The sequence below is a fragment of the Balaenoptera ricei genome, chromosome 18, assembly GCF_028023285.1.
Source record: "Balaenoptera ricei isolate mBalRic1 chromosome 18, mBalRic1.hap2, whole genome shotgun sequence".
NCBI lineage: Eukaryota > Metazoa > Chordata > Mammalia > Artiodactyla > Balaenopteridae > Balaenoptera > Balaenoptera ricei.
Window position 1 is genome coordinate 11,659,281 of NC_082656.1, and position 20,537 is coordinate 11,679,817.

The 20,537-nt window shown below is 35.4% G+C and overlaps 1 protein-coding gene across 8 annotated transcripts in view; it reads left to right on the forward strand.

Moving 5' to 3' along the window:
• Positions 1 to 20,537, forward strand: part of NBEA (neurobeachin) — a 612,623-nt gene that overhangs the window by 278,468 nt on the left and 313,618 nt on the right. For all 8 annotated transcript variants that reach the window (XM_059902450.1, XM_059902451.1, XM_059902453.1 and 5 more), the window contains one exon: positions 9,001 to 9,065. In XM_059902450.1, the coding sequence (XP_059758433.1) occupies positions 9,001 to 9,065 (65 nt within the window). The remainder of the gene's footprint in view (positions 1 to 9,000; positions 9,066 to 20,537) is intronic.

Sequence of the window (20,537 nt, forward strand, 5' to 3'; positions counted from 1 at the left end):
AATAAGGAAGGAGTATCCTCTAGAACTCAATATAAATGTGTTTGTATGTTGTATATATTCATAGTTATAGAAAATGCTCTGTTTAAAAAATATATTGTGAAACAATCTAAATTATTTTAATCATAAGTACAAACATAAATATATGTGTATGTGTATATATGTTCATAAGAATATTTGTAATAAAAAGCTGTGTTAAATTTATTTATACAATTTAGCCACATACTGAGATCCTGGGAAACCTCATTGTATCTATCTTTATATGATACACCAACTCTTCTTTTAGTAATCAACTTGGTATATTTTCATGTTGTGTAATGATTTTTCTATGTCTGACCTTCATATCGATAATCTCTTTGTACTGATCATTGATTATTCATTTCTTACATTCAGTTTTTCCTACAATGCTTTTAGTAAGATGTTCATAAAAATAAGCAATGGAAATGAAAAAAAATCATACTTTGTATACTTGCGTATTTTTTTCATTAGTTTTATTTTTTGCATACATTGAAAACACTCATCTCTGTTTTTCTCTCTGCACAGTATTTTTTTACTTCAGTCCTTGTACTTATTAATTTCTCTAACATTGCACAGAATTTATAAGCATGCCAGTTATAATTAGCATTTGTTATAAATTTTTTTGAGGAATATACCTGCTTCTTTTAGTGGCAATTAATGATAAGTAGACATGAAGGATATAGAAAGTAAAAAATAATTCTGGAGTTCCAGAAGACTTAATATCTCAATTTAACCTCCCATTTTTACCTTGAAATATTTTCCATATTTTCAAAGAATCTGAGATGGATTAAGTCTCTGAGGACATTAAGTTAGTTTACTTAATTATACCCAAAACAAAAGGGAATGAGAAGTGTGCACTGAACTGACAGAGAGGAGGAAAAACCAGTGGGGGAAAAAAATTATGTGCTGGGTCTGATATTTCTACTGGGTTATCTAACTGCCATAAAGTGATTGTGAAGAGAACATAGGGATTTCATTGTCATCCTTCTGGAACCTATTTTTCTTCAAAGTGTTTAGTTTCAAAGGATCCTTAACTTGATACCCAATTCTTTGAAAAAGTCCTTCATCTTGAGGCAATGTTATACATCCATGTAGAAAAGTTAAAAAATTGTGACAAAACTGTCTAAAGACTTGGCAGCTGTCTGCAGGCATTCAAACCCAGTTTAGTATGTTTCCCCATGAAGATAAAAATTTGATGCCCACGTTTAATTTACACCTTTTCTTATGGCTGTTCATTTTCTTCAGTAGTGGAACCAGTGAGTGTGTGTGTGTCTGTGTGTCTGTGTGTTTTCTCAAATGGCAGAAGACTTTGGAATGATTTGTAGATAAGACTTTTAAACATACTTTTTTTCCTGTCATTGCCAAGAAATTGACTTTGTTGAAATGACGATAAGTTATTATTATTATCCTTTTGTATACATTCTCATGTATCCATTTGCCTTGTTTTAAGTAATTTCTTTAATTCTACATGTCAGAATTGTTAGGGAGCTAGGACCGTGATTAAAGTTTCCTTTCCCTGTCCATCTATATCCCATTTCTTTTTTCTTTTAATTTTTATTTATTTATTTATTTATTTTATTTTTGGCTGTGTTGGGTCTTCGTTTCTGTGCGAGGGCTTTCTCTAGTTGCAGCAAGCAGGGGCCACTCTTCATCACGGTGCGCGGGCCTTTCACTGTCACGGCCTCTCTTGTTGGGGGTACAGGCTCCAGACGCGCAGGCTCAGTAGTTGTGGCTCACGGGCCCAGTTGCTCCGCGGCATGTGGGATCTTCCCAGACCAGGGCTCGAACCTGTGTCCCCTGCATTGGCAGGCAGATTCTCAACCACTGCGCCACCAGGGAAGCCCTATATCCCATTTCTTAGCTCTCAATGTAGTTTATGCCTCAGCAACCACAGCAGACACTCAGTTCCTCCTGTGTGCTGTGTACTTTTCTTGTCACAAAGTTTTGCATATCTCCCCTTTCAATATTATACCTAATTATTCTTTTGAAACTTCCAGAATCAGTTACATAGTAATATGCATTTAAGAAATACTTCTTGAAACGCGCATCAGTGTAAAGGAATATAATAACTGCATAACCTAATTCATTGCTCATATTTTTTTACATGTTCATTATAAGGTAACACTTTCAGTCTTACAAAAATATCATTTATGGAAATAAAATACCATGTCAGAGCTGGAAAGGACTATAGTAAAGGCCTTAGTTTAGAGATGTAGACACTTCAATAATTATGATGTAATTATGATGCAATAGTATACTATTTTACAAATGAGTAGAAGGAATTTAAATAATTGAACAATTTGAAGGGAAAAGTACACATCACTTCATAATAACTAAATTGCTCCATGCTGGCAAGTTAGGCACGTTGAGGTTTGTGTGTGTGAGCAGTCTTATTGAGAGGGAGAAATGACCACAGTCAGTGGTTCTCAGCACTGACTCCACATCACAATCACTTGGGAAGCTTTATAATAATACTGATGCCTGGGCCCTACCTATCCTTAGAGACTACTCCAATATGACTGGTGCTTTCTAACAACATTCCTGCTGATTTTTTTGTTCAGTCAGAATTGAGAACTCACAGATTTAAGTGATACCATAGATTTTGGAGAAATAAATTCAATTCAACAACAAAAATGCACTGAGTACGTACAGTATGCCAGATACTTGCTACTTACTAGACGTGCATAGTTAGATAAAACAAGATCCTTTCTTTTATTAACAAGTTTATGATCTAGTGGGGAGAAATCACTACAAATTATAAATAATTATATTTCAGAGGGAATGTTCCGTGAGTAATAAAAGTTACATTAAGTGCTGAGAAAATAATGATGTAGGCTTGATCCCATTTTCCATTTCCAAAGTTTTAAAATTATTTTTTCTTTACACACTTTACGATTTATTGCTTTGCCAGCATAAATTCTTGTTATAGTATTGCCCTTTTTCATAGGAGTAAGATCAAAAAATTCATCTACAGAATAGCATAGCTGAAAGAGAATATGCCGTTTGTTATACTTTGGTTACTTTTTCCTTCACATTTCATTTTTTTCTTTACACTTATGCATTCTTGTTTACTACCCAATCCTGTATGCCATATTTTGCCAAGAATGTAAAGAGATTAGACTTTTCAACTAAAGATGCCCTCAAAATTGATTATTTGTGCTACTTGTACAACTGTCATTCAGAAATCAGTAAACACGCTTTAAAACCCTCATTCAATCCTAACATTTTCTGAGAGGGAAAATGTACTTTATCTTGTGAGGAATGTTTTGTTTTCCCTTTTTCTATTTCTCATTTAGCATTTTTTAAAGTAGCTGAAAGAAATACACTGTTTTCCTCATTGCCTTATGAGATATATTTAAAATTCGCCATAACAATGAAAGATTAAAATAAATAAGTCTCATGCAAAATTCCAGAAAACAGCGGATGAAAATGCATGTTTAAAATTTCCAGCTTTACTGCTACTTTTACGTCTTAAGTCATTCCTTCTCTAACTCTTCTATTGAAGCAGCCCCCTGGGATGCAGTGGATGAAAGGGTGATACAAGCTGTAACCCATGCAAGCCACCACAACAGGAACATTCTATGCTCTTATGTTTTAAAATTCGTATTTTACTATATTATTCTTATATTACTTATAATTTTAAATTAAATTATATGGCTTTTTTTTTTTTTTTCCTCCCAGACTCCAGGGAGATGAATATGTATGTCCTAGCACTTAGTATGTCTCCTGCCTGGGACTTTGATCTCATACCACAGTTTGAAAAATAAAAATTTTAAACTTGCTTTCTTAAGGAAAGACAACCGGTAACATTTTTTTGACCTTACAAATTGTTAGTATTAGTTAATGTAGTTAACAGAAATTGACTTGATAAATTGAAATTGTCCAAACTGATTATTGTAGTTGATGAAGAATTTTGAAAATCTTCAAAAACTCAATTATACTCTTTTAACATTAGGTGAAATCTACTTTGGTCCTTACTTAGGTCAAGGCCTGCAAAATTACACTTGTACTCCCAGCCATATCATCTTAAAGCATAACCAGTAGGCTTCTGTGGTAGAGAAGAAAATATTCATGTTTGGCAAGCAAATAACTAGTAGAACCTAGAAAAAAAATACCAGGAAATATAATATTTTATACATAATAATATAAATTTTATACATAAGGATTTTTTCTGTGTTTTCCATCTGATGTCGCTAAACTTCTAGAATTGAACTCTTTTTGCCTTAATGCTGTAGTATAGTCACTGTGCAATTTACATCATCTATTTCTTCTGGTTCTGTGGTTACCACAGACAAATAAAATATGGCTCTTCCTTCAAAGATACAATATCTAAAATCTAATCATATAATGTGCATATAAAACATACAAAAGTGAAGTTGCAGAGACATCGAAAATACTATTAAGTTATCAAGTTTTAAACTCTTATATTAGAAAATTGGCATTTTGGCTTTTGTTGTCTTAAAATCCTGTATCACATAAGTGTTTCATATCTACTTACGTCTGAGGAAATAACAGGACAGTTAGTGGTGACAGAAGAGCAAGATAGACAGAGTCTGTAAAATTTTTTGCTTGGGCTCAGAGGAGGATAGAAAATATCTTCCCTCCCTATGGATGGAGGATGGAAAAAAAGAGAGAGAGAGATCCTTTCTTCTTTTTGTGATTAATAATGCTCTTTCATGTCTCCACAGATAAAGAACCCAGTTAGATTATGCTTCTGTGGGAGTAGAGAAACACTTATGTTCAATTAATTATGAGCATTCTTAATAAGAAAAGTTTAAGAGGTTTTAATACCTGTCATATGGCCTCACATCTCTGATAATACCAAGAGGTGAATTGCATGTGAATTGCAGCTTACCCAATAAATGACCAATAATAGTATTTATTGAGTATTACTTATGTGTCTCATGCTGTAGCTGGTGCTAAAAATTAAATATTAAGATTTAAAACCACATTTTATTTCACAAGACCAAGGCAAATAAGACCAGGGAGTTTACACTCTTCTGGAAAAGAATTACACTACAGTTTACAATTGTGTTACTTAAGTCAGGGTCCCTTCCTGAATACCGTGGACTATTTTATCGGTGAACAAGAAAAGAAAAACATCATCTACCCCTAGTTTTACTCTTTTTCTGAAGAAAGAAGTATCCTTATTCCTTTCCAGGACACCCCATTCTTTAATGCCTTCTTCAAGATTTCCCTGTCACCATTTCTCTCTTGTAATCAATGTTTCTCTGACTCTTTCATTCTCTATGGTCTACAACTGTATTTAAGTCTCTTCGCCCTAAAAACTATGAACCGATTTTTCTCTGAAAAAAGAGATTTTTCTGAAGAAAGAGTTCTGAAGAAAGAGTTGAACTCAAATACAAAGCCTTTCAATTGCATTATATTGTCATTAAAGAAATTTAGGAATTATATTGCCTGCTTCTTCACAAAAACAATTCTGGAAGAAAAAATATATACATTGCAATGCTAGATTTTCATTCAAAATATGTCTTCCGTATTCAAAACCTCTCTATAATCTGATGAAATTAATTATTTCCTTCTTGACAGTCTGTCTGCATACAAGTCTCTCCTAATTCTTCACAGAAACTGTGTTAGCTTTACAATAGTTCTGTAAACTGTTTCTTAGATCTGTATCCACCTTTTATCTGATTTCTTCCCTTAGAGTCATGTTTTGGGTTGTTCACGTTTGGTTCTTTCCCGCATTTTGAGCACTTGGTGGGTTTGCACTCCTTTGCTTCATTGAACTGAAGCTTGGTCATGTGACTTTGACCAGAAATGTGAGAAGAAGTGACATGTGTTACTTCTGGGCAGAAACTATAAGAGCCAGTGATACTTAAACTTCTTTTCTTTTCCCTCCACTTTGGTTGCCTATAGTGTTCCAGACAATGGTTACATTGTCAGTCTAGCTCCCAAAGTGAGGGTGGTGATGAAGCAGAGCAGAACACAGGCAGTGGACTTGGAAATTGAACAAGAAATCAACCTTTGTCTTTTGAGCCCCTGAGATTTTGGGGCTGTCACAACATTATCTTGTTTCTCCTGTTTGATATACTCCTCATTTTGGCAGCGCACACCATCAATAGGTTCTTTTTCTCTCTTCTTGAAAAAGAGTGGATGAAAAATAAATGTTTATGCATGTCTGAAAATGTAACTCTTCTGTCCTCATATTTTATGGATAGTTTGGCTGGGTATAATGTTCTGAGTATTATGTTCCTTTTGCTGTTGAAGGTGTTGTTTTCTTTTCTCCTATCTTCCAGTTTTGCTCTAGAGAAGTCTAGTGTCAGTCTGATTCTTGATTCCTTGTATAAAGATATTTTTTTCCTGTAAGCCTTTTCCTTAACCCTGTTCTAAAATTTTATGATGATGTGCTTTGCTGGGGATGTTATGTCATGTACTTAATTCCTAGGAAATAATTTAAATTACTTTGATAACTTCCTCTCTTCCATGTTCCCTATTCACTCTTTCTACAATTCCTACTCAATGGATATTGGTTTTCATCAGAAGATTCTCCACTTTCCTTATTTCTTTATCTCTCTTCTTATTGTTGCAACTCTTTATCTTTTTGTTCTATTTTCTGGGAGATGTTTTCAACTTTGTTTTTTAAGCTGTCTCTTTTTATGTCTGCAATCCCTTTGCATATCTCAGCTGTGTAATTATGAATTTTTTTTCTGTTGCTTCACTGTCTCTCATTTTCAGGTTTCCTTTTTTGTTGTTGCTGTTATATTTTGTTGTTGTTGTCCCTAGTATCCCTTCTGTACTATTGTCTTGGTATTTGTCTTTCATGTCAGGATGTCAACTCTATGTAATGATTTCAGAAGTATATTAGTAGCTCAGGCACCAGCTCATATGTCAGCTCTAGCACCTGCTCCAGCACCTGTAGAGCTAGAGCCAGTTCTAGCATAAGTTCTAGAGCTACATACAGCTCTGGGACCTGATCCAACTCCAGAGCTGAAGCCAGTAGCAATACTAGAACTAGAATCAGCTTTAGAACCAGCTATATAACTAGAGCCAGCTCCAGAGATTGAGGTAGTTCCATTATAAACTGTAGCACCAGCTCTAGCAGCAGCTTCAGAGTTAGAGCAAATTCCAGAACGAGTCCTAGCAGCACCTCTGAGCTAGAGCCAGCACCTGCACTAACTCTTGGATAAAGGTAGATCCAGCTGTAGAGCTAGAGCCAACTCCAGCACTAGCTCTTGTACCAGCTGCTTCTTAGTGCCAGCTCTGGCTTCAGCTCTAGAGCTGGTATCAGCTCCAGATCTAGAGCCATCCTTATCTACAATTCTCACACCAGGCCTGGCACCAGTGCCAGAATTAAAGTCAGTCCCAGAACTGGAGCCAATTCACAACCAGTTCTAGCACTACTGCCTGAGCTAGAGCCAGCTTTGGCACCAAATCCAGAGAGAGAGCTAGGGCCAGCAATACACCTAGTGCCAACTTCAGCAGCATATCCAGCAGTAGCACCAGAGATAGAGTCTCTCCACAGCTAGAGCCAGCTCAGGCATCAGCTCCTGGGCCAGTTCTGCAGCTTGAGCCAGCACCAGCTCTAGTGCCAGCCCCTGGTTCTGGTGCCGACTCTACCACCAGAGCTTTCCTTACCCTCCTCTGGAATGATATCTTTTTTGATTTTTGTACTTTTGTTTTTGTGTTTCATATATTTTGTGGTTTACTATATTTTAATTTTGCAGTTCACATACAATAGAATTTTAACTTCCTAATCATTAAAAAAATGATATTAGTGATTAAAGGGTCTTGTATTTTTTTATTTTCTTGAGCCAATGTATTATACATGGATTATTTTCTTTTGAATAATGCTATAATATTTTGCATCTGTTCTTAAATTTTTCTAGATCTTTTCTTGTCCCTTTCAACTGCTGCATTTTCTAATCTTAAAATTGTGAATGGTTCCCAAGAATCAGCCTAGTTCTTTCTATCCTCTTTTTGTTTCTTCTTCTTTGGAGACTTTTGCCTAATGCTGTGCCTCAATTAATGCAAAATATATGAGGAGAATAGTAAGTCATTTTGTTAAAATGTGGGAAAAAGTGTTGTCAACAATTGTTTTTGACAAAAATGATTTGAAAGTTTTAGTAAGTTCAGTAAAATGCAACAAAGATCTTGTCATTTGGATAAAAGTTATGGCAGCTAAAACACAATGGCTTTGCTAAAAACAGAGTCATTTAGGCTTTTATTAGATCATTACTGTCCCCAGACTATCATGTCCCTTTTTCCAAGTTGTTGATTCTCTCTCCTGGGGAAATATAGATTCATGATTTGTTCTTCTAATTCTTCACAAATTTACTTAGAACAGAGAATGTTTACATACTAAGTACCTACTTTTGGGGACCACATTTATTCCCAGCATGTGTGCACAGCTTTAAAAGGGAAAGTGAGCAGGAACAGAGTGAAGGGTTGACATGGAGACTGTGTTTCCTGAAGCTGAATTTGTGGCCAGCACTTAATTAGTGGAAAATCATGGAGGAAAAGTCTATAGATGAGTGGCATGACTGATCAATAAGGATTTTTAATAAAAATATGTTAGGCAAGTATTTATTTATAGTACCATTGAAAGGGATATAATTTTTAATCCAAAAAATTCAATTTGCCAGCTATATTAAAAAGACCAAAAAAATTGAAATCACTAGAATAAATTAATAACCAAAAAATTACTTAAAGCATATTCTAAATATGCCGTAGGAAGAGTGTAAAATAAGCAATATTTTACAGTCACAGTGAGCTCTGTCCCTGTGATCTCACTTTCTATCTTAGTCGGTACCACTGGGAATTCAAAAGCACCTTTTTAACTAAGTAATACAGGACTGCTTTTAAAGTTTTGATTTCTTGCAAAATAACATTTGTTAAAAATCTTTTAGAAAGATTTAGAAGTAATATCACGTGGAAGTTATTAGGATCAACATGATCCTTAAACCAGATGTTACTTTTGTTTACATGCTCATTTTTCTTACAGTTGGTTTGCTTTCCTCCTTTTAGGAATGGCAAAATTCTATTCAGAAGAATGCAGGACTTGCATTTATTGAACTCATCAATGAAGGAAGGTAATTAATTTTACAATTTTTAGACAACTAGTCAGTGTACATTTTATTCCACCGGGTGACTACTCTTGCCTACCATCTGTTCCAAAAATGTGTAAGAAAATATATTTTAGTTAAATGATTCATCACACAGGCGCTTATACTTTAAAGGAGCAAAGTTTAAAATGTTAAGCATTTTTATTTGGCGGAGGGGAAGCAGGTATGAAATAAAGGGACAAACTTTATAAGATTTTTGTGAGATCTGAGCCACGTCTTACCAAGTAGTAAAGTTGTTTTACATAGATCAAGTGAACCCAATCTGCAGTCCCATCTGCCACTCCATCTGTTTCCAGAGCCGTGTTCAGTGTTTACTTCCTCACTCAGCCCATCTCAGTTCATGTGAAATAGTTTTATTCGACCATGTCATGCTATCTAGTATCCAACTAAAAATGTGAGAGAAGTTTAATATAGGAACTATAAAGGTCTGGTTAGGAATCTATTTATACCATTGTTAAAATGATGCTGTGGTAAGATTTTTCACTACGATTTTTCCAATACTTTATTGGCAATGGATACACTAAGACAGATGTAACTGTCACCATTTTGACATGTTCAGCTTCTATCAGCCGAAGACCTGCGTCCTTTACAACTTGAGTTTCTTCTATGATATAGTGTGTTCTTTGGAAAATAATGACTGAAGATTTGGGGTAATCTATTTCTTATTTGAAACCAGATTTAATTAAATTGATAAAGTAATAATGTTACTGTATGTAAACTTTATCTTTATCAAGAGAGGTGTCATGAAAGAATATTTTATGAGCTATTCTTTGAAACTTAGTTTGTATATGCTATAAAAACCCATTTTGAAAAAAATTAACTTAAATGCAATTTAGTATTTTTGTTCATCAGTGTAGTATATTCTGAGAAATAGCCTTTGTTTTTATAACAATTCATCTTATTGTGTATTTCTCACTTAGATATTTTATGATTGAATTATTTTTAGTCATAATACTATAACTCTAAATATTAAAATAAATTTTTCATTCACTGCCAAGCAAAAGATGCAGGAAAATATTAGTTTTCTTTTATAGCATAAATAATAATTTTAAACATAGTAATACACTCTACTTCTTATAAAACTTTATGGTGAAAAGAATTGATAATAATTATTATCCATCTTCAGGCAATGAAAAAACAGAAAATAAAAACTTTTGCCCAGGTGGCTCATTGTCATATCAGTTGTAGAAATCTCTCACTTCACATACACCCTAGTTTTGCTAATTTGTTTCAACTGTGAAGTAAAAACAAAAATTATGCTATTATCAGTAACTCTGAAGAGTTAACAAATTGAAGCTCCAGCATTTAAGATTAAGATTATAGTTATTGTCTTAGAAAAGGAGGAGAGTGAAAATTTTGCTAATAGAGGTTTTTAGCTTTTGAAACTGTTTTGTTGTTCATTGGTAGTGTTTGGAGTTTATTTTGTTTGGTTTTAGGAAAGGAGTTGGAATTATAGAAAGTAATTATAATATTTAAAAAATTTAATCCATGAAAACCTCAAAATACTCATAATGTTCTTTGTGCCATTCTAGATTTGTGTTTCCATTTTTTATACTAATAGTTCCTCCAGTAAAGATGATTTTGGAACAAATATTGAAATATGACTAGCTCTAAATATACAAGAACATCTCATGTGTACATTAATACAGCACATGTCTATTCAGCACCTACTATATACCAAACACTATTATAGGCGCTGGGAATAGAGAAGTGAATGAGACAAACATGGTCCTAAATTTTGGAGGAAAGACAAGCATTAGACTAGCACATACAGTAACACAAGGGTGCTGTGATAGGGGTGTTACAGATACTAATGCAAGCATAAGGCAAAGCACTTAACCTAGTCTGGAGTCTGCACTCAGTGCATGTTGTGTACCAGCCACATAGAGACAGGCAAGGGCCATCCCTTCATGGCAAGGGTCATGCCATGGAGGGGTTTGTAAGCTGTGCTAAGGGTACAGGGCTGTAGTTGAAGAGGTTTGGCATAATCTGCAGAGTGACAAATGGATATCTGGGGCTGCAGACTGGAAGCGAGATACCGATCTGAAGTTTCAGAATCCTTTTGAAGAGAATGGTGTCGTTGAGCAACCAATAGTGGCTATGAGGATGGAAGAAGTGGACAAATTTGAAGTATCTTTTGGAAATTAAATCTATAGAATTGCTGATAGATTGGATGGTAAGAGGAGAAAGAAGGTACTTTGATTTCTGGCTTTAATAGCTGGATGATTTATAGTACAAGCATCGTTTACTTAGAACAATACAGAAGGAAGGGCATGAATTTGGTGAGAGATATTTTTACTTTCGGTTACACTGAATTTGTAGCGCCTATGAAAGTTCCAAGTGGAAATGTTAAATTGGCATCTTAGAATTTGGGTGTCCAACTCCAAAGAGACAGCTAATATGGAGATTTAAATTCAAGAGTTCTCAGTTTGCATGAGGTAAATGGGGGATAAGGATACAGGTGTGATGCTCAGGGGGAGTGTGTGGAGTGAGTGGAAACACGCGGCCAGGCTCTCGCTGCTGTCTCTGCTGGGAATCCTCTTTCCCCACATCTTCACGTGATCGGCTCTTCCCCTCACTGAGGAATCAGCTTAAATGTCACACTCTCAGAGAGGCTCCCCTGACCATCTTATTGTGTTATGAGACTTCCATTACATGACTCTATTTTAACATTCAATAACATCGTCTCAAAATCTTTTCTTGGTTTACATGTCTTCCTGCTGAAATGTACTTCCCTTCAGAACTCGTGTCTTATTCTCGTATTTGCTGATATATCCCTGGTTTCTGGAATAATAATGCCTAGTACCTATTTTGCCATCACAAATATTTGTTGAAGGAATGAAGAAAAGAATGTTGAGTAAAATGTTTGAGAAGGAATGAATAGTCAACAAGAGGATTTTTAAGTCAGGATTAAAGGCACCACTGGAGTCAGTGACAAGAGGGGCATGTTGATTTCATTCAAATTTATACTGGTGAATGAATACCTACGTGCTAAAGATGCTGGGTATAGAGCCAGGCACTGTGCTAATAGAGCTTTCAGTCCGGTGGGAACAACAGTGTTAGGTTAAGTAATTACTGATGTAATAAATGTGCCAAAAGGCAGGTAGAGGATGGGAGCAGATAACTGAGGGAAGTAGGGGGAGTAGCTCGGATGTTTTCAGGTGAGAAGTGAGCGGGAGGTGAGTATAGGCAGCAAGTACTTAACAACTATAAGAAGGCTGGCCAAGAAGGGGAAAGGGTGGTTGCTGGTGGTGGATAGGGTTTTAATTTCAGGGGGAGGAGAGGAGTAGAAGGAAGGATTTGAGTATTTTAAAATGCTGATGGAAAGAAGCCAATATGGTGGGAAAGAAAGAAGAAAAGTTTCTACTCAGTTAAAAAGAGTACAGTCTCTGAGAGGGGTGAGGCAGAGGGACAGGGGTTAGCCTTTTGTGGATGAGTATTGAGAAGGGATGCAGGCAATTAAATTGGTGGCAGGATTCAGAGAGTTTTTGTAATGATGCCTTCTGTTTTCTCTATAAAGTGGCAGGTAAGGCCATTTTCTGAGAATGAAGGAAATTTGGGGAGGTAGGTGTTATACTTGAGAAGAGTAGAAAATATTGAAAATAGCCAGTGTAGAGAAACTGGGGAGAGAAATGACTAAGGAAACACAGGAGACTTGCCAGTGTTTGGGGGTCCTGATTGAGGATGCTGTCTTTGCTATTGTAGTGTTTTCCCCAGTAGTCCACAGGACAAAGACGATGGGCATTGCTTTAAGACATTCACTTCTCTAACTTTAGTGAAAATAATCTCTTCTCTGAGCACCAACCCCTCCACATCCCTATTCCGGATCAGGTGCCTTCCCATGTTCTCAAACCACCTTCCATTTTCCCCTGTTTTATACTTACCGTACCACAGTGTTAGTGCCTGTTTATTTGTGGTGTATTTTTTATGGCTATTTCCGCAGTGCCTATTATAATATGGAGCATATGTGTATTATTTGTAACAAGTTCAAATACCAGTTCTCCTAATGATAAACTATTAGATTCTAGGCATGTAACATAATCTCCCTCTGACACTGTTTCACATCCTGCCTAGTTTCTCTGAAGGTTGGATGTAATATATGACATTTATTACAACTACAGTAATATAGACACTTTAAAAATGGAAGGTTATTTTGTTATTTTTTTGTTACTACATACAGTATATATTCAGAATTTTGCCGACTCCTATCTTTAGTTTGGTCCATTTCCTTTCAATTTAGACCTTCCTCTTTCATAAATTTGAACTGGGAGTTCCAGATTTTTTTAAAAAATCCTATTTAGATAGTTCAGATGTAGTTACAGTAAAGACACATTACTCAGTTTATCTGGCTTCTGTTTGTTGATGCCGACTCTATACTAGGCACAAATTAGATTCTTTACATATACTTTTATCCCATTTGCATGGACATACAACATTTTTCTTAACTTTTTCTAATAGTGTAAAATGAAACATACAAAATATTTTCTCTTGGTTGTTAGACTATGTCTTTAATTTTCCTTGTGGGAATGAAGATAAAAATCTTTAAGTGGAAATTGTTATAAATGTTTATCCTACTTAACAGCTACATTCGTGAATATAATTCATCAATCATAGCTGGAGAAAGCAACTGTGCAGTTGTCTACAACTAACAGGACAAAAATAGCTGATGAATGTGCAGCTGAATTAAAGTACTCCCTAGGACAGGCTGAAATTATAAACTGGATCATTTAAAGGAATCTAACAAAGGATCTTTATAATTAAAACAAAGCAAGGTTAATGGGATGTAAAATTGCCTATAATATCTTGGCAATAATAATTGGATTTTAAATTATTAAAATATGAATTGAACTATAAAGCAAATAAGAAAGACTTTTAAATTATAGAACTTGAGTGATCTTTTGAAATAAATTAATCATTTGCCTAAAATAAACCTCTATCACTCTTTTGGAAGCCTATAGGATGTAATTAATGAATATTCATAACAAGCTGGAATGTATTCTTGTTTAGCACTGAATTTGACCTATGATTCACAAGATTCCAATTTTTTGTTTTGTTCTTTAAAATAAGGAAAAATGTATAACCTTGCATTTCTTACGTTTTGAAGAAGAGAAGCGTATCGTATTCAAGTTTAATTATTTAGTGATTATATGGCCCAAATTTGAATATCCTCGTTAATTTAACAAATGCTATTCAATAATTAAACCAATAAGCTTTGGTTTGCTTGAGTTTGTTTCATGTCCTTGATTTGGCAAAAACTGTATTTTAAAAACAAAAACAAAAACAGCACCTTCTAACACTATAAGAAACTTTTTTCTTAGAGTTGAGAATCTGATTTAATTTTGAATGAAGAAACCCTGGAAACTCCTGGAAAACAGAAGTTCCCTCTATATTTTTTCATGTGGTACTTAATTTATTCTTTTTTCGTACTACTATGTTATTCATTTTACACATGTAGTAAGTTATTAAACATATTGAGGTTTGCAAACAAATGAGGTAAAAAAAATCTGTGCTTTTACAAAATTAATTGTATAGATCTTAAACAGTATTGCTAATTTATAGACTTAACTTTAGACATTGGTGATGAATAATATATTTACCTGAAACTAAGATAAACAAATCCCATTTAATAATGGCTAGATTTCAAGTAAAAAGGAAATATATTTCAAAATTAGTAATGATATATTTTATTTGAATTGCATTTTTAACCGTGTTTAAGATATATCTGCATATGTATATGTATTGAGATTTTTTTTCCCCTCTGAGAACAACTTTAAATATACTTGCCTTCCAGGCACTATTATTTTAGCTTTGGTGAGAGTTAAATAATATTTCATAAAACACTAATAGTTCTTTGTATTAAAAAAAAAAAAAAGGGAAAGGTGCCCTGTTTTTGGCATAGTCATGTCTGTGCCATATTTCTTCCTGTTTCTTATTTCTTGGAGACATAAAGTTTCATTTTTGTTGTTATCCTTAGCTTACATATTGCAAGCAAATGCCAGCCTAGATTCAAATGATACGTCTTTATTAGAAAACATTGATTTAGTTTCTGTACCCATTCTGACACAACCAGGATCAGCTGGTAACAGAGGAGACTAGAGTTGGCCTTTGCATTTGTGGCTGGTATGTTGTTTAAAGAACAGACACAGGGAGAAGTGAACTACCTGGTTACAGGAGAGTCAATGCTGCCATGAAGATACAGTGTGTGTGGTCAGTCCAAGGATAAACTAAAGGTGAGAGGTAAAGGAATAGAATGAGCAAGCCAGAGTACAGTCATGGCCTGAGCCATTAGTTTTAGTCTAGGAACTCTTCCCAAGGTGCCCAGGGAATTGAAGCATTGATTATAGGCGGATTAGTTTCCACGTTCGTAAAATGAGAACACACAATTTATCTCTCTCTGTTGCTGTGTACAGACCAACATGTGAAAAAACAGAATACTTATTTTATAACGTGACTGAGTCACAGTCCTAGCTGGACCAGGATTAAGAAAAAGTTGTTATTTTCTAACGACCAGAAGCAGTGTAATACCTGTACAGGTATTTCTGAAGTTCTTAACAACTATGTAAATAATTATAATACACCCAGAAAAACAAAACAAAACAAAACAAAACTGAATACTTACAAAATACTCACTAAATAGTTTTAGCAGTGATACAAATACATTTTACATCTGGTCTTCAACTCAAAGTAATTTGTAATTGAGAAGTTAGGTTTTACATGCACAAAAAATTAAACAGTTCAAAGTGTCATAGACAGTATATAACTAAGTGCAAAAAATTGATATAAAAATTGCCTTAGGGCTTCCCTGGTGGCGCAGTGGTTGAGAATCTGCCTGCCAATGCAGGGGACACGGGTTCGAGCCCTGGTCTGGGAAGATCCCACATGCCGCGGAGCAACTGGGCCCGTGAGCCACAACTACTGAGCCTGCGCGTCTGGAGCCTGTGCTCCGCAACAAGAGAGGCCGCGACAGTGAGAGGCCCGCGCACCGCGATGAAGAGTGGCCCCCACTCGCCGCAACTAGAGAAAGCCCTCGCACAGAAACGAAGACCCAACACAGACAAAAATAAATAAATTAATTAATTAATTTAAAAAAAAAAATTTGCATTGACTTAAGAAGAAGGACCTATTTCAGTGGACAGTAATGATTGGGGAAGGCTTCTTTTAGGAGACGGAACCGAAACAAGTATAGGCACACTGCGTGGGATCAAAAGAAGAAAAAAGAAAATCAACCCTAGCTTTTTTTGTGAAAATTAAGATTTAAAACAACAGAAAATACCTTTATATTCTTTATTATCTAATAAAGCAAATATGGACATAATTCTATGTTAAAAGTTATAATCTGTCTTTGAGCTCTATATATTACTCTTTTTTTGAGCTCTATATTTTAAATTAAAAAAGTTATAAATGTTTCCAGATTTTTTAATAGTCTATGAAACAACTCTAGCACAGGAAGAAATTGAAATTTTCTGATCCAGCCAGCCTCTTCCTTGCAGTGTCACTAGAAACTCTATGCCTAATTCTTTTAAGGTTTTGGGACCAGAGGAAGTGACACTGAGGTATTACATCTGCTCCTACACTGTGTGGCCACTTTACTTCCAATCAGCATCTGTTTTCTTGACTAAATAAATCAGGATCTAAAATTTAAGCTGTAATCTTACAGCTTGGACATGCACTGTTTCTTCCAGTTTATGGGATATCTGAGACAGTGCACACCCATTTTCTAATCAGAAAACTAAAACTCAGACACAAGGAAAATTTATTTGTCCAGGTTGATAACACTAATAAAAGACAGAACTTAAATATAAACTAGTTCTGCCTTCTGTCCCCTCCCTCATCTAGAGATGATGAAAGACTAATTTGTCTGACCTCTCATATTGCCTTTCCTATTGACATTTTTTTTCCTTTCAGTCAAATTACAGGAATTATTTATATTTAAGATTCAGGATCTCAGGGTTTCAGGTCAATGACAAGCAATTTAAATTATAACAAACTGCATAAAATTAGAAACTTCCTGGAAAATCAGAACTTGCTGCAATGATATTTGTTCCATTTGGAAGAGAATACATTGTTTTGTCTCCTGACTTCTTTCCTGTATCCATGACAACTCTGTTTTAGGACAGGAATGAATAGAATTGAGCAAATTGTTTTCTTTTTCTATTTCCTTTGAAAAATAAACTTAACTGTAGAAGATGAAGACCACTTCATTTACTTCCTATCTTGTACAGATACTCTGAGGAAGAAAATGTTCCGTAATTCCCAAGTTATCTGATATTTTTATTTACCTCTTTTTTTATGTGCTAAATGTATCGTAGAATTTTATAGTGTTAAACTGCCTTAATCATTAAAGTTCTGTTTCTTCTTTGCCCCTCCTTCCCACATAACCTGCTCATGTATTCATTCAGTCATCTTTCCATTTAGTCATATATTATTGGTGAGTCCATATTTCATGACATGTACATGCAGATCATGTTGGATACAGAGATGAATAGTGATTGTACCTCATTTAACGAACTTCACATTCTAAGAGAGAGAGACTTATTAAAAGGAAAAGAGAGGGAAAAAATCCATAAGACAGTGTGATAAATATTATAACGCCCAGAACATTTGAGAAATTGGAAGAAGATCTCTTAGTTGTATTGAGAGGAGGGAATGGCAAGAATTACAGGAAGAAGAAATGGCACATATAGAAATCCTGAAATAGCATGAGTCATTAAAAGAACTAGGAAGGTTTTTCTAGAACATAGAAAAAGTATGCTAAAAAGGCAGTAGATAAGGTTACAGAAGTAGACTGATATCTATATATAATGTTTGGCTATTATCCTGTCTATTAAAAGTAGCCGTTGAAGAAATTTAAGTGTAAATAACAGTAATGGCAAAGCAAAAAATGTATCAGAAGGATGGAAGATTTGAGGGAGGCAGAGAAATTAGGAGGCTATTGTAATTGGATAAGAGATGATTAAGGCTTGAATTAAAACAATGTTAAGTAATGAACAAACAGATTAAAAATATATTATGGAGGTAAAATTGACAAGACTGGTGATTAATTTAATGTAGGATGATCTTAAAGTCACATTTCAGCAGATTGAAAAGTGAATAAAGCTGTGTGGGTAACTCGGTGATCTGAGGTTATCTTGTGCTACAGAGCATTCACATCCTACCTAGGATATACTCTTTCAGGCAACACGCATCTTATAAATGGTTTAGGCATGGTTTAGGCTTCTCCAGGGCCACATCTCCCCCCTATAAATTGGTGTCTCAAGGAGTAGGAATGCCCTGGGGACATATGCCTAAAACAGCAATGCTGTTAGGATTTTGAATCTTTAGCCAGGAATTAAGTATAGAACCTCGCCTGAAACCTTCATGCTAAGCCAAGATCCTTAGGAGAGGCTGACATGGTTCTAGTGGGCTCTCCTTGGTATCAAAAGAAATAAAAGCAAATACTTATCCAAGTTAGGTCTGTTGGACTCCTGATTAAGACCAGAAATGAGGTAACAGTCAAAGAGTACTAAATATATGAGAATGAAAGCCACTATGTATGAGAATCAACAAGGAAAAAAACAAAAAAATTTAGATCCCCAGGGACTACCAAGATTAGAATTGTGAAATACAGGAAATAAAATAGCACAAAATTGAATGAATAAGAAGAGACCTTCAAAATGAAGAGGAAGATTTGAAAAATCAAAAATTATAGAATTTAATACAATTTGGAAAAAACTCCATGTATTAATGATTCATCAGATTAGACAAAGATGAAGGGAACCAGTGACTTGGAACATACATTTTGAAATTTTTCCCAGAATGCAGAAAGAGAAAGAAATGAAACATGAAGTGATATTAAGAGATATGGAGGTAAACTAAGAAAGTTTAGTTTACAAATCATCAGAATTGAAAAAGGAAAAAAATACAGAGTAGGGGAGATGAAATATTTTAGAAGATGATTGTTGTGAATTTTTAAGAACTGATTGAAAATAAGAATACAGTGACACAGAAGTCACAATGTACCTCAAGTAGGCTAAATAAAAAGAAACCCATACTAGATACATGGTACTGAAACTGGACAATGCCCAAAATAAAGAGGCAAAAGCACCCAGAAAGAAAGAAATGATCATCTACCAAAAGGGAAAATTAAAATAACAGCAACAAGGACTTCCCTGGTGGCACAGTGGTTAAGAATCTGCCTGCCAATGCAGGGGACATGGGTTCGAGCCCTGGTCCAGGAGGGTCCCACATACCGTGGAGCAACTAAGCCCGTGTGCCACAACTACTGACCTGCGCTCTAGAGCCCGTGAGCCACAACTACTGAGCCCGTGTGCTGCAACTACTGAAGCTTGCACGCCTTGAGCCTGTGCTCTGCAGCAAGAGAAGCCACAGCAATGAGAAGCCCGCCCACCACAGTGAAGAGTAGCCCCTGCTCGCCACAACTAGAGAAAGCCTGCGCACAGCAACAAAGACCCAATGCAGCCAAAAACAAATAAATTAATTAAAAAAAAAAAAAGAATAACAGCAACAAAGAAAGCTAGAAGAAAGTGACATAACACTTTCAACGTTTGAAAAAAAATAATTCTCAATAATTGTATATGCAACAAAAGTATTTTCAAAAATTATTGGTGGGTGTGACGATAGAGTAATTTTGTGACATTTTAACTTACTCCGGTCCCAACCTTTGTTCCCCAGTTCAAAGGAAGCCATAAAAATGCAGCACACATTATAAGCACTGTACCAGAGGGAGCATAATAGACCTCATTAGTAAAGAATTTTAAATCACTTACTTGTTCTGATCTGTCTGGTGACTCCCTGGAAGAATGGCTTAAAACATTTGTTTTATTTTGCCTAACCTGGGAGTGGCCTGGAGTGAGGAAAAAAAAAAAAAAAAAAAGCTGCTTTCCTGAGGGCATTTGTTGAAGACATTTACAGGCTAATATCTTAGACCTCACTGCCTGAGGTGATAGACACCTCAGCTGCCTGAGGTGATAACAGTTGAGGCAAATGATAGACACACCAAAAAGCTTGGGAGGAGCAACTGGGGGTGAAATGTACACAAGGGCTTTGAAAGGCTCTGACATATTCCTGGAAATGTAAAGGGCCCTGCACACGCTTAACGTTGTGTTCATGCTCTGGAAAGACCTGAGAAGGCCCCAAACTCTCATCTTTTGCTGACGCTGGGACTCTATGGAAGCAGGAAGTAAATGCAAAGGTAGAGTTGAAACCTGCCTGGCTGAGTGTTCAAGGGCTGTCCAAACACACACACAGCTGCTTGAGAAATTCTGGGAGATTTTTTTGGATTCAGGCATTTAAAGAAATCTCTGTCTCATCATTAGCTGACACTAACATAATGAAACAGAGACTTCAGTGACCACACATGACAAGGAATACACACTTAACAAAACTATTTTAGAAAAGTCAACTCAAGTTTCCTCAGAGGTCCAAATGTAGGACTGAGGA